Source organism: Sparus aurata, chromosome 2 (assembly GCF_900880675.1).
Source record: "Sparus aurata chromosome 2, fSpaAur1.1, whole genome shotgun sequence".
Lineage (NCBI taxonomy): Eukaryota > Metazoa > Chordata > Actinopteri > Spariformes > Sparidae > Sparus > Sparus aurata.
In genome coordinates, this window is record NC_044188.1 from 22,987,161 (window position 1) to 23,000,885 (window position 13,725).

Genomic DNA, 13,725 nt, shown 5'->3' on the forward strand with positions numbered 1-13,725 from the left:
TTTGGATATACAGACACTAGTGATTTCAAATTGTCGTCTCCTTCTCACTAACCTTGAGCACCGTCGATGAACAGTCCCCTCATGGCTCCAGTCTGTATTATCAACAGAGCACCGAGAAGATTGATACTCCCTGTGCCAGCTTGAAAAAAAGAGAATGAATCAGAATTTAATATGACTTTGATGTATTATTTTCATCTTGGCCGGTGCCACAGACCCACTGAGAACCCAGCACCCTATCCCAGCGCACTTTAAAAGATTCAAATTGGCTTAAACTTTTTTTATGTAGAGACTGTACACGAGTGGAAACAAAAGTTTCCTCTGCAGGGAGCATATATACTTCTTTGAATTAGATTTTTTTTTTTCATTTTTGAATCAAGTGTTTTTCAGCGCCAGTGTGGTTCGTATGCAGTATGCTCTGTGAAGTTCACGCGATCTACCTTGTATCTGGTTGTCAAAGAGCAAACATATTGCCCCTAAGAGTCATTGTCAGAGTCACGAGGATTGGGGTCAGTTCAACCAAATTCAGGATAAAAACATGCATAAAAATGTTCAGTTTTTCAGAGAGTCATTCACACGACAACTGAACTTAGCAATCTGTAAACAGAACGATAGTGGAAACCAGATAGATAGATCGTACGTGCATACATACAATATACAGTTTTCCTGGTGTAACGATGGAAAAAAATGCATTTAGGCTTATAAACATTACATGCCTTTCACGGTATCCTATGTAGAGACTGAACCTCTAAAAAAAGCAGAGAAATACATGCAGAGCAGAGTTCACAGAGGGGTGTAACAAACAGGGATGTGCTTTCTTAGCATTTTCAAATGAAATCTGCAGACATACACAGACACACAGCATAGACAGGTATACAAATAGATGGACTTTGTACTTGTAGGCTTCCCTACAGCCACATCACAGCTGACTAGTTGAAGGAGGTGATCACACTTCAGCCGCATACTTTCTCGTCTTTTTTCTTAACTGCATTCAAGTATCAGCTTAAACAGCGAAGTGTGATGATGACAGTCAGGCCTGTTGGTTGGAGCGCCTACCAGTCACTCTGTGTGGACCCTGACATCCCAGCTACCCTGGTTGAAAGTCACCTCATCAGTTAGACCTCACCTGTGATACAAGCTGAACTGAAGGCTCACTCGTGAGAAGAGAAAAAGAGGAGAATAGACCTGTAGGACACTGAAAACAGCTGCAAATGTAAACACAATCTCAGTATTTGATATTAAACTATCATGACTGCATTTTTATTTTTGCAACGTTTCAGTATGCATGATTTACACATCTTTAAAACAGTAGTCATCACTTCATCACATTATTGAGCTGTATGTTAACAACTGCGTCACGGGTGTTTTTGACGAGTGACAGACACCAGGTGTTCTCAAACAGTTAAACGGCCTCAGCTCCCTGTCAGAAGCTGCTAGCTCACAGAAAGAAAAGGAAGCCACAGGTTTGTTTCTCCCTTTGCTTAGCTAATGTGTTATAAAATACTGCAAACGCCTGAGACGGTAAACACTAGTCAAATGTACGCACATTTTCTGTTTTTGACCTATGTTCCTGATGCTAACGTTTATGTTAGCCAGTTAACAAACGTTAGCCAGTTATTGGATTAGCTCCGTTTGCTAGGTCAAGCTAACTGTAGCCCAACAGTTAAAGTAGATTTGTAAAAGTACTACCACAATGAAAATAAGTATTGGCAGTAAAATGTTGCCTAATGTGCTGAAGTAAACTCATTTTCCATCAACAAAACGGTATTATTATGCTGAATTACTCCTTACAGAGGTTATATTATTTTATAAACAATATTTTTCAAGTGCATGCAGCATTTAATAATGCAGCGTGTCCAGGTGCAGCAAATTTTACCTCAGTTTGCTCATAATATTTTTCTCTTTTCATGGAGAAGAGATGGAGTTTAAAACTAAAGAGGCACAACCTTTTCCACCAAAATGTATTCGAAATAACACAGTAACTGAGTAAATTGAGACTACTTTGTTAGTTTCCACCGCTGCAGCCAAAGCCACAGGGGAAACATCCTGAGATAATGTCCACACATCCATCTTGGGTTTCTCCCCCTTCTGAAGAAATATTAAGTGATTAAGTGAAAAATAAATCCTTTTAAGCCCCAGTGATACCATGGTAAATCCACACAGGTGTTTCCACTTATTTGGCAGATTAGACCTGTCTTCAGGACTTTGCATTTATAGTTTAGTTGCATCTGTCAGGGCAGGGAAACTTGCAGTGTATCTCTCTCATTCGTATTACAGATTGGAGTTTGGTGACCTCTGTTAATTAAAATTGAGGCGCACAAAAATAATCCTTACGAAAACAATAAAAATATATTTTGTGTGATTTGGTTTCATAGCCATCATTAATCTTTCACAGCATAATTATGCATTTACCCAGACATTAGTTAGTGGACATATCCCCCTCTGTTTATTCTTGTTGATGTGGCTGAAGACTCCCCCCAGTAATACCACATTATTTGAATGTATCGCCAGTTTCTGTAACACAGAAGAGAGTTGCTGCATTTCAGAAATGATACAAATGTCGGGATTTCCAATATGTCAACAAATTCTTGTAAAAAGATAATGCTGCAATATTGGTCTTTAGTGTGCTAATGATTTTGAAAAAGTATTTCTAATTTGCAACAGCAAATGAGTGTTATGTGGTTGTGCATGTGTACATGAGCAGGTCATTGGAGTGTCTCATTGGTGGTGGAGAGCTGCTGGAGCAGAGAAAAGGATGGAAATGTCTGCAATTTGAAACCTTGTTAGGAATTTATGAAGTGCTAAAATGTTTTGTCCCCGGGGAGGGTCCGAGCCAGCTGCCAGTGCCACTGTAAGCCACTTAGTGCACAGCCTCTGGGCTCGTCACCAGGTTGAGATTGCCAGAGAGATACACACACAGATACTGTACATTACAAGTATTTTCGCCTGGAATACAAAAACACATACAGACTCTCTCAGATACAGAACCCGGCATTGCAAACATGGGTGGTCTTCATTTAAAGTCAGTTGTAGATTACTACAGAGTTAATTGGTCCAACGTTGACATTTATTACCCCCCTCTTCTCTAGAGAATGATCCTGCGCAAACTGCATTTAACGCCACTCTCTTTACTGTGATGTGGGCTTGAATTAAAGCTCGAACATAATCGTGGCAACTGACCTTATTTCATAATTGATAGTAGTTTATGTTAATTTAATGTTCCCGACGTCCCAGGGATGGGAATACATTGATGAATCTAAAACTACTGATCATGTTCCATAAATAGAAGCACTTAAAGTGAAAGACTCCAGGGGGATACTAATTTCTGCTTTCTAATTTCTTAGATTTTAGATAAAGATTTTTATAATTAAATACCAGAAGGACAAATAATAACAAAGAGGAATATACATTTTTGGCAAATGTTTTCCTCATTTTAAGGTCTCTGATCCAGATTACATTTAAGATATTGTCTTTGAAACTTCATTTACAGTGATCCATACACAATAAAAAACCACTACATAGTGCACATATCTTAAAAATGTACGACATAATAAAAATTATGCAAATACACTAAATGGTTTTAACTGTAAACCTCCTGTGTTTCCTCTCTTGCAGTTTTCAGTGAGGACCTACATTCCAGCTTATACTTTGTCAATGCATCTTTGCAAGAGGTAGTATTTGCCAGCACCACAGGGACCTCGGTGCCCTGTCCTGCTGGGGGCGCGCCGCCTGCCTCGCTGCGCTGGTATCTGGCGACCGGCGAGGAGATCTACGATGTCCCCGGCATCCGTCACGTCCACCCCAATGGAACCCTCCAGATCTTCAACTTCCTGCCATCCAGCTTCAGTAAGCTGATCCACGACAACACGTACTACTGCACTGCCGAGAACCCTTCTGGCAAGATACGGAGTCAGGATGTCCACATCAAAGCTGGTGAGTCCACAGAGGGGGCGTTGTGTAGTTCTATGTTTTATCAGTCAATACATGATTTAGGTCTGGATAATAAAAAATCATATTGTGATTAATTTGACAGATATCAAGATTGCCATATGATCTGTAATTAGTAGTAATGATCATTTTCGCATCGCAATTTTAATTTTCACTGAAAAACCTACTACAAATAATCATGATGATGTGCCATTTGTACCTCTGTAATGCTTTTTTGTTAACAAAATAATGGAGCGCCATTTGGATTGTATAACCATGACAGCATGATCTTGCTAAATGACCAGTTTAATCACTTCAGTGGGGTTCCAGTTCAACAAAATCAGAGCTTGATCCTGGGTCTCAATCTGGACTCACCCTGCCACTAAAAATGAACAGGAAGTATATAATGACTCAATTAGTCTCTTGCGAATGAGACTTGACATGTATTTATGTTTTTTCTTGTTCTATAGTCTCACGGGAACCCTACACAGTCAGAGTGGCTGACCAGAAGGCTATGAGAGGCAGTGTAGCCGTCTTCAAGTGCATTATCCCTGCTTCTGTCGAGGCCTACGTCACTGTTGTATCATGGGAGAAAGACACTGTTTCACTCAGCTCAGGTAAGTCATACTTAAATGCTTTGTATAGAGTGTATTGCCAGTGTTAATGGTAAAATTAGCATGTTTGTAACTTTTAACAAGATGTTTTAGTTAAAGACAAATATGTGGAATGGAGGAGAAGAGGTGTGTTGCTTTCTTTTGGCTGTTTATCCCAGCCCCCCTTCTTGCTCCGCTCCGTGCTCTTTGGACACTATGTTCTGTTTCACTGTGAGTCATCTTCTTACCTGTTTACTGTCGTAGTCTGCCATTACCAGGGCTCTGCGGCTCTGTGCAGCACTGTCCACCCACTAGCCAGAGGATGTTGATAACTGTCACATTGAATCACTGAGCTTCTCTTTCCTATGCATACTCCACCTCTGCCAACTCCATTTTGAGTCCAGCAAGGGGTAAAGTGGAACAGTTTACAGTGCATCATTGACCTAGTTACCCTCCTTGTTTGAATCCAGTGTCACAGCACGATAACGCAAGACACCAGAACGTTCTGCGGGTTGGATTTTTACTCAAGTTAAATGGGATGCTTATCTCCTGATTGCTCCATGTACTGCCCGCTGGCTGATTTCGCTTCATACTGGGGCGTTCAGGGACCTGTAAGTGAGCACTTGATGTCATTTGACTGAGGGCAGAATCTGGGACGGTGTTTTGGTGGCATTTTAAATGCGTCTGCTCAAGCATGAAGATGTGTCTTCTGATCCATGCCAGCAACTTGCTTACTCGAGGTTACTTGAGTTACTCGCTGCGAGCTGCTGGTTGAAGACGTCGCCTAATGTCACAGAGTGCGGGCCAATATGCAACGTGCAGATACCATTACGTTCTGTAATTGTAATTCATGTAGACATGGTCCAGAGATGATGTTTGTCTTGACTTAGGCTAAAAAAGTGTCCATTATGAGAATAAAATGCTTTTATGTATTTCCCTACAGTTTATGTTTATCAAAAGCAAAGGCTGTTGGCCTGGGTAAGGACAAAGCCATCTCCTTATGCATGGACTGTGAATTATGCATTCCTGTGTCATGCTTTTATTTTGAAAAAACTATTTTTGCCAGTCATTTCCTAAATCAGCTCTTATTGTCCCACCCACAATGATGTATTTCCTTACAGCAGGTCTGAAAGCCTATAGAACAGCGGTCCTCAATAGGCGGCCCCCGGGCCGCATCCGGCCTGCTGGCCTCCTGTTTGTGGCCCCCAAACTGTTATTCCTTCACCATGTGTTTTGGTTGGGTCAGCACGTGTATACCAGGACTTGTCTCCATGCCAATGATACACAGACAGCTGGGTCACTCACTGCTGCGAGCACAATTTATAACTTTCACTTTCGTTTTCGAAGCTGTTCGCGTATTCACATTTTGCCAGTTGTAAGAGATTGAAAATGGCGTGCTCCAAATAAATTGCTAAAAAAAAGGAGACAGTGAAAACCAGCAACTCCAAGTAGTAAGGACTTTAAATTTGCACTCATTCCCCCTCCAACCAGGACAAGATCCATGTATCTCTAACAGCAGCGGTAATGATGAGATAGCCAATTTAAGTTTAACAAGGCTTAGTCAAAGACTTATCATGTTTTAGCACATACTGATGGCTTTACAGACGGGGACTCTCTCCCAGCAAACACCCTTTCACTCACGGTGCCAAAATTTTTATCATCCTTGTTAAAACTCAGCACCATTTAAACACAGAACAAACGACGTGAATTAACCCACAACCATATTACATATAATCCTATTCACAAACACATTCACAAACCATAATTACACCAACACCAACAGACTACCCAAGAGTCATTGCGTCACAGTCCACAAGGGGCGTTACAATATGCCAGGAGAAGCTGTGACGAAGATTTCCAATTTGAAACAGCATTATGAGACTAAGCATAGGAATTTTAAAGAGACATTTCCTCTAAATTTAGAGGTAAGCACAACACAAATAAATGCACTGAAATCGTCATATCAAGCTGCAAGCAGGATTCTTGTCACATTTATGACACAACAACAAAAAGCAACAGAGTGCTCACCTAGAGTGGTGTGGATTTTGGGTAAGCACAAGAAGCTGTTCTCAGATGCAGAAATAATAAAATAATGCATGACTTAAGTGATGGACACAATGTTTGAAGGCAAACAAAAAGGAAATATTCAACTATGTATTTTAATTTATGTTAAAATGGAAATGACATTTTATTTAATTTTTCTTGTTGTTTAGAATGAAAAGGACATTTTATTATGAATAGTACAGTATTATTGCATGTGGCCTGATCAACCTCAATACATGGACCTTTGAGTCCTTGAAAAAAATCTTTGTGGCCCTTTAAGATTTGTATTTGAGTACCCCTGCTATAGAATATCCTTTGAAGTTTTGATGGATTGTTTTGTACGCTCTGTGTTCTTTTGAGTTATTTTGCAAGCGTTCAAAAGAACAACGATATTGGATTGTCCGTGTTTACTCCAATAAGTATTGCAGCAGGCGAGTGCTGTCAAAAGCATGAGCACACTGTCAAAATCACTGCTGCTTCATGATAAATATTTGATGGTCAATTCTGATGCATGAGCGGATTCACCTCACACTGTTATGGAGAGGGTGTGTTTACTCAAGGAGTGGGGGTTAGAAAGATGTGTGTTTGTGCGTGAGCTGGCGACCATAAGGATAGCAACAGGGCTTGACATTGGCAACCGGGTGCAGTTTGACCCAGCCTAGTTTTCAGACTCCTTCTCCAGCCCAGCTTTTCTTTTTTTTCTTTCTTTTTTGTTACATTTTTCATGAAAGAAGACTTGGTCTCAGTGGACACAAAATAAAACTATCCCACAGCCGTGCTGAATTATTAATCTCAGGTTTTTTGTTGCGAACGGTAACATCAAGCGCACTTCCCTACCTTCGCAATGTTCATCAGAATGTGAGGAAGAACAATTGAGATATTTCTCTTTGTAGAGACACAAAGTAACCAGGATGATGAAATTAGGTGGATAGTGTCACTGCCAGATCCGCAGTTTAGATGCCCTAGACCATCTGAACATTTGATCACCATTGATTATGTGTCCACTGTTTAATATATTCAGGTTAAAATGTGCTTTTTAAGATCCGTAACTTTTGTGTTGAGAGGAAACTGGCTGCTGAAAATCTTTGAATATCCACTCATTCGCATTAGGGTCAAAAATAGATGCATAATTACAGACCAGGGCCTGTCTTAATTAATCAGCTGTGATTGAAAAGTTAATTACAATATGAATTACCTCTCAGAATGAGGACTGCTTAGTAGTCATTTGAAGCGGCCTGTTTTCAATGTGAATGAGCATGACGCAAGCTCGCCGGGTCCTAATGTTGCCACTAACATACCATTAACCCGTCATGAATTTTAAAATTCATCACGCAGCACAAGCTTTCAAATGCCGGCTCCGATCGCCTCTTCGCTGCTTTTGATAAACAATTGACGGAGCTAATAGAGAGATGAAAGAGGGGGGAAAAAAGAGAGAAAGACAGTAGAGCCTGGTGGGGAGGAGTTTAGCAGTGTCCTACTGTGTTGTTGCCAGGATTTTATATGGTGGACCTTTATTTAAATGAATATGTAGATTGGTGTTGGTGTCACATGTAGCGTGCGCATGCTTGTGTCTGCTTTAGTTTCTTTTGCGTGTCAAGTGGCCATGCATTTGAAAAAGGATGGAGCTTGGATGGTTTTGTTTTTCCATCTACTTGCCTTTTGTCTCTCATCATTCATGAAATGAGGCAGCGTTATGAGCTGGGCCGGCCTTGAACGCAAAGAAGGGCTTCAACAAAACCTGTACTTCGATATGGAATGAGCTTCAAACAATATGTCTCTGAGATTTTGTGCTCTTCTTTTTTTTTCAAACATGTTTTTTATTGAACAAGTTTCGCAAAGCACATAAAAGACAAAAACAGACACACAAGTACAGCACCAAAACAATTCAAGGTGAAAACAGACAGCTAAACACAACAAGAAATGAGACCAACGTTAAAATTAGATAAGAAACAGACAGACAAACAAACAAACAAAAAAACAGATATAACATGTACATAGAGGGGTCAGACTTTGGCCTAATACACCCAATAGGGGTGTGAGCTACTCTCCCCGACCAAGGGGAAGGTGCAATGCCAGCTGTTTTTCTTTCTTTTTTTTTTTTTTTTACGTCTTATAAAAGTACATTATTTGGGAACATATCTGACCTAGTGCCTGAGCTCTATTCAAAAAATGACATAGTTGTGCGCCCAATACAGTAAGATATCTTGAACTTAGAAAATGTGAAAAAGAAAACAACAATTTAACATTTGGGTCAGTGGCGAACCCAGACACACTTTTCTACAATGAGCAGAGCTAAGGGTCCCAAACATCTCCTCATAAGTGCGTTAGCAAAATAAACATTATAATCCATCCAAGAACACATGAGCAGCAATCCAGCAACACAAATCTAAACTTTATGCTCTCTGGCACAGAGAGTTACAGTCCAGGTCTCACATTGACACTAAGGCAAAACATGAAAAGATATCCTCAGTCCTCCAGGACCTGGGTTGGGGTTCCCGGCGGCTGTGTGACTCCCTCCAGGAAAGCCGCAACATCCTTAGGTTGTTTGAAGAATCTCTCCTGCCAGTCGTATCTAATCCTGAGTACGGCTGAATACAGAATGGCAAAGACGATTCCTCTCTCCTTAGGCTGCTGTTTAACTGAGTAGAAATCTTGTAGCTATTGTAAAGCTTCTTTACAATAGCTGCGGAGAAATCGTCGAATATCATGATTGAAGCTCTGTTGTACGATAGAGCCTGCGCTTTCCTTGCTGCTTGCATGATCTGGTCTTTATCTTGGAAATTGTAGACCTTGATGATGACAGTGCGGGGCCGCTGTCCAAGGGAGGGACGGCGGGTGAGAGCCCGGTGGCAGAGGTCTAGTTTAACAGCTCCGCCTTTGAAGCTAACTTGCAGCAGCTCCAGCAGCCGGATTTTAAAAAAGGAGACAGGGTTAGTGGCCTTGATGCCTTCGGGTAGTGATGCGAATATTACACCGTCCAAAGTTTTCTAGAAACTTAGGAACAGGGTCAATCTTCTGAGGATTCAACGCCTTTGATTACCTCAGTAGTGATTCCTACCACCAGGCTATCAGTCTCCACTTGACCCAGAAGTGGCGGCAGTGCTAGTTTGGTTAGTTTCGGGCGACTGAACGTCTCCGGGTTTGGCGGATTCAGCCATCTGGGTGATCTTCCTCTGGGTGTTTGGCATTCTTAGATCTGTTCCAGGTGTCTTTGGTGCTTTACTCCAATGTTTTAAATATATCCATCTCTGAAATTACATTGAAGAACTGTATCGAGTAGAGCTGTCCTAAACAGTTATTTTTCAAATGATGTAGCGATTATATTTTCGTTTCGTCGATTAATCTAACGATTAATTTTTCGATAAATCTAACAATTAATCTTTAGTTTGATTATTTCACATTACTTGATCAATGTAACTATTCACACAATATCGATAAACATTTCTTGTTAACATTTCAATATTAGTAAACATTTCTTTACATGGCATTTAGAGCAAAAATTCCCACACTTTTGAAGACTGTGTGCGTGATTTTTTTGCTATTTGTTGCTCCTTGGTGCTCACACTGCTGTTGCTGCCTGCTGCCGCATGCTGCTGCTATTGTTGTTGATTAAATTCTTCTTCTTCTGTTTTAAACTATGGAGTCTACAGCGATTGGCGACTAGTGTTCTGGTGCATTACCACCACCACTGGACTGGAGTGGGACAAGAGTTAATCTAGTAGCCTAGTTGTTTGCATAGACCTAAAAGAAATGGATGAATAGACTCTGATGATTTCAGTGGGAGGGCGCAGACACAAATTCGAACAGTTTTTCAGTTGGCCTCTGCTGTACTGCGCAGACTCGAAATTAGACTGGTTACGTCAACCAGCGAACCCTAACACTGTAGCTCACCTGGTAGATGTACCCTCGAAATCTATAAAGGACTGTCCAAATGTAGTTTCGTGGACATTCTGATATAAACGATCAGAAACCTCACAGAAGCATTTTGTTCTGGTAAGTTTGCTCAACATACCTTAGATGTTGGCTTTCTCTTCAGATTGTATGCTAGCGTCTTGTCCAAACAGTATGGTTATTTCCCTACTGTGCGAGCGAAAGACGCGGGCATAATTATGTCAGTGTTAGCTTCCCTACAACCAGACATGCTAAAAATTCTTCTTACGGGACCAGAACATTACGTACGAGGTAGTTGAGCCTGTTTTGCCTTGTATTGTTTCTGTAGAAAATCCAGAAGCTACATGTCGGCACAGGATACATATTATGTTAAGTTATGGGATTTCAAAAAATCCCAAATGAATGGGCGTTCAATGGGCTAGCGAATGGTTGATATTCTCAGCCTCCGCAGGTCCTATCACTTCCGGATATTCGCCTACCCCTTGTTGTTATGGGACGACGCGTCGACGCAAATTATTTGTATCGACAAACTTATGTCATCGACTACGTAGAAGCGTCATCCCAGGCTTAGTATCGAGCTGCAAGAGCTGAGGTGGCGATCTGTTACTCCGACATTTGATGAAAGTAGAGTGGGGTGGGGAGGAGTTGAGCTGTGGCCTACTGTGTTGTTGCCAGGATTTTATATGGTGAACCTTTATTTAAATGCATGTGTGTATTGGTGTTGGTGTCACATGAAGTATGCATATGCTTGTGTCTGCTTTAGTTTCTTTTGCGTGTCAAGTGGCCATGCTTTTGAAAAAGAGATGAGGCTTGGATGGTTTTGTTTTTCCATCTCCACCTCATCATCTCTCATCACCTTTTGGCTCTCATCATTCATCATGAAATGAGGCAGCGTAATGTGCTGAGCGGCCTTGCTCCCAAAGAAGGGCTTCAACAAAACCTGTGTTTAGATATGGAATGAGCTGCAGAGAACATGTGTCTGAGACCTTGTGCACTCTTTTATGAAGCGTGCAATTTGAGCATGAATTCTGTATTGACTTGCAGTAACATTTAGGCTGTTTGAGTCCTCCTAATGTGCAGTATTAGTTGTAATCTGTCTGCTTGGAGCTGCAGCGATTATTAGCCTCTGTACCTAGTGTGTACAATTGTGTGTACATTCCCTACACAGTGAGTTCTTGTTGACTTTTCTTACCTTTTTCGGATGTAGAGGATGTGGAGTCAACATAATCTCTGTAGCAAATGAGACACACAGTGCTGCTCCCAGAGCTTTTTGTGTATGTGTCAACATCTGCATCCATTTAAATGTTGTTCTGTAAGTGTAGACATCGTGCAAATATTTGAGACCAGCACCAGTCCAGTTGAAATAAATCATGGGACAATACCACAAATTAGAATTTGTGACAATAGAGAAAGCTGGATGTTATTCAGGACGTTATTTAGGTTAGGGTTTGTTGATGAAACACACTTTGGTTAATGTGAATAATTAAACTAGAAAGACTTTTTCTCCAAATGAAATATCAATTTCAGTCTTAATGTCAAATTATCAGTTATCAATTATGAGCTGTGTTAATTTCATAAAATGTTTAATGACTAGACCCATTTGGTGCTAAAAACTAACTGGACCAACACCATCATCCAGTTCATAGCTACAGTACTGATAAGGAAGTGCTAGCTAAACAGGCAGCCTGTGTATTGCCCCTGGAAAAGACAGGAAAAGAGCGAAAAGGATAGGATGGGTGAGGTAAGATGGGAAGAAAAAAGGAAGATAAAAAGAGGAATGGAAGCTGAGGGGTCTTCTCTGGCATGGAGAGGGTTTCCTTCTTGGAACAAACATGCAGGCCTTTCATCTCTTCAGGCTGGAGATTAGACCAGAGATGGAGGAGGACGGGAGGCTTTGGGCTGTGTTGACGCACGCTCAGTTCAAGGTAGGTGGAGAGGGGTGACTCCGTAAGCTACCTCTGCTTCCTGGATGTGCCTCTGTCTTGCTATTCTATCAATTCAGTATTTGTATGGCTGCATTATGTTTAATTAAGGGTTGGGAAACATGATATATAGTGCAAGGGTAAACTAAACTAAATAGTTTTGCCATTACAAGACAGTGTTTTGGAATTCTCTTTTGCATCCATATTTACATTTATCTGGTTTTGGATTTGTTCCTTCAGCTAAAATCAGATGACACCATGTCTGTATTTTTTTATGGTTATGTTTTAAACAGTTTTTAAAATGGTTATCGACATTGTTTATGTTGCACTCACACTGGAAAACAATACAGAGTCACTGTCTGAGAGATCAGTCAGTGCATCTTCTCCCCGCCTCTCACCTTTTGCTTTTCTTCTGTCTCCTTTTATTCTCTACTCTTCTTCCCCTCTCCTATCTTCTCCGTCCTCCCATCCTTTACATCCTCCTCCACTGGTCTTGACTATCGGCCTTCTCTCCTCTCTTCTCATCTCATTGCATAACCTGCTTGGCACAGCACCCCAGTCAATTTCCTCCTGCGTGGAAAATGCCGTTTTTTTTATTTGCTTTATGCAAATAAGTCCCTCAAATACTCACGGCATCAGTAAAGGAAAAAAAGAAAAAAAAATCTACAGTAACATTTCTTGGTCACATTCGTGTCGGCTGCTTCCCAGCTGTGCGTTTAGCATTTAAGCGATGAAAGTGCTTCTTCACTCACGCATTCTGCTCACTCCTCTCTCATGGGTTCTTGTGAGTGCTTATAGAGGCTAATTAAACAGTTTGCTTGCTAATAGAATCACAGTCTTAACCAGCCACCAGCTCAGTCGCTTGAATGTTAAGGATGTCTTCAAAGGGGCTACTGTAGGTGTTTGGTTTACAGGATCACTGCTCAGCAGGAATTTATCATGCCAGTGATGTGCCACCACCTCCATCTTTCACTGAGATTGACAGTGAGGGCACTGAGAGGCAGGCGGAGACAGGGCTGTAAATTCAACACGCCCAAAGTCAGGCCAACCTTGAAAGGAGGGCACAGTGGTAGAAATGAGCTTGCGAGGGAAGAAGATGCAAAAAAATTTAGAGGAGGAGATGGCTGATTAGAGCGAAGGAAGTGAGACGAGAGTTGGGGAAACTAGAGCCTGAGAAGGAGGAGATTTGCAAGGTGGAGAGGAGGAGAGTGGGCGAGCCTTTTTCTTTGGTAAACAACGGACTGCGTCACATTAGCCACATGATCTTTTCCCCCTGTCTTTATCCCACTTTCCTATTCCTTCGCACCACGTCTGCCTCTTGTTCTACATCTCTCGCCAGATTTCTGCTCTCT

At 41.2% G+C, this 13,725-nt stretch overlaps 1 protein-coding gene across 1 annotated transcript in view; it reads left to right on the forward strand.

Moving 5' to 3' along the window:
* The window catches only part of dscamb (Down syndrome cell adhesion molecule b), a 132,826-nt gene that overhangs the window by 16,063 nt on the left and 103,038 nt on the right, over nt 1-13,725 (forward strand). Inside the window, 2 exon segments of the mRNA XM_030397360.1 lie at nt 3,613-3,930; nt 4,395-4,541. Of these exon segments, the coding sequence (XP_030253220.1) occupies nt 3,613-3,930; nt 4,395-4,541 (465 nt within the window).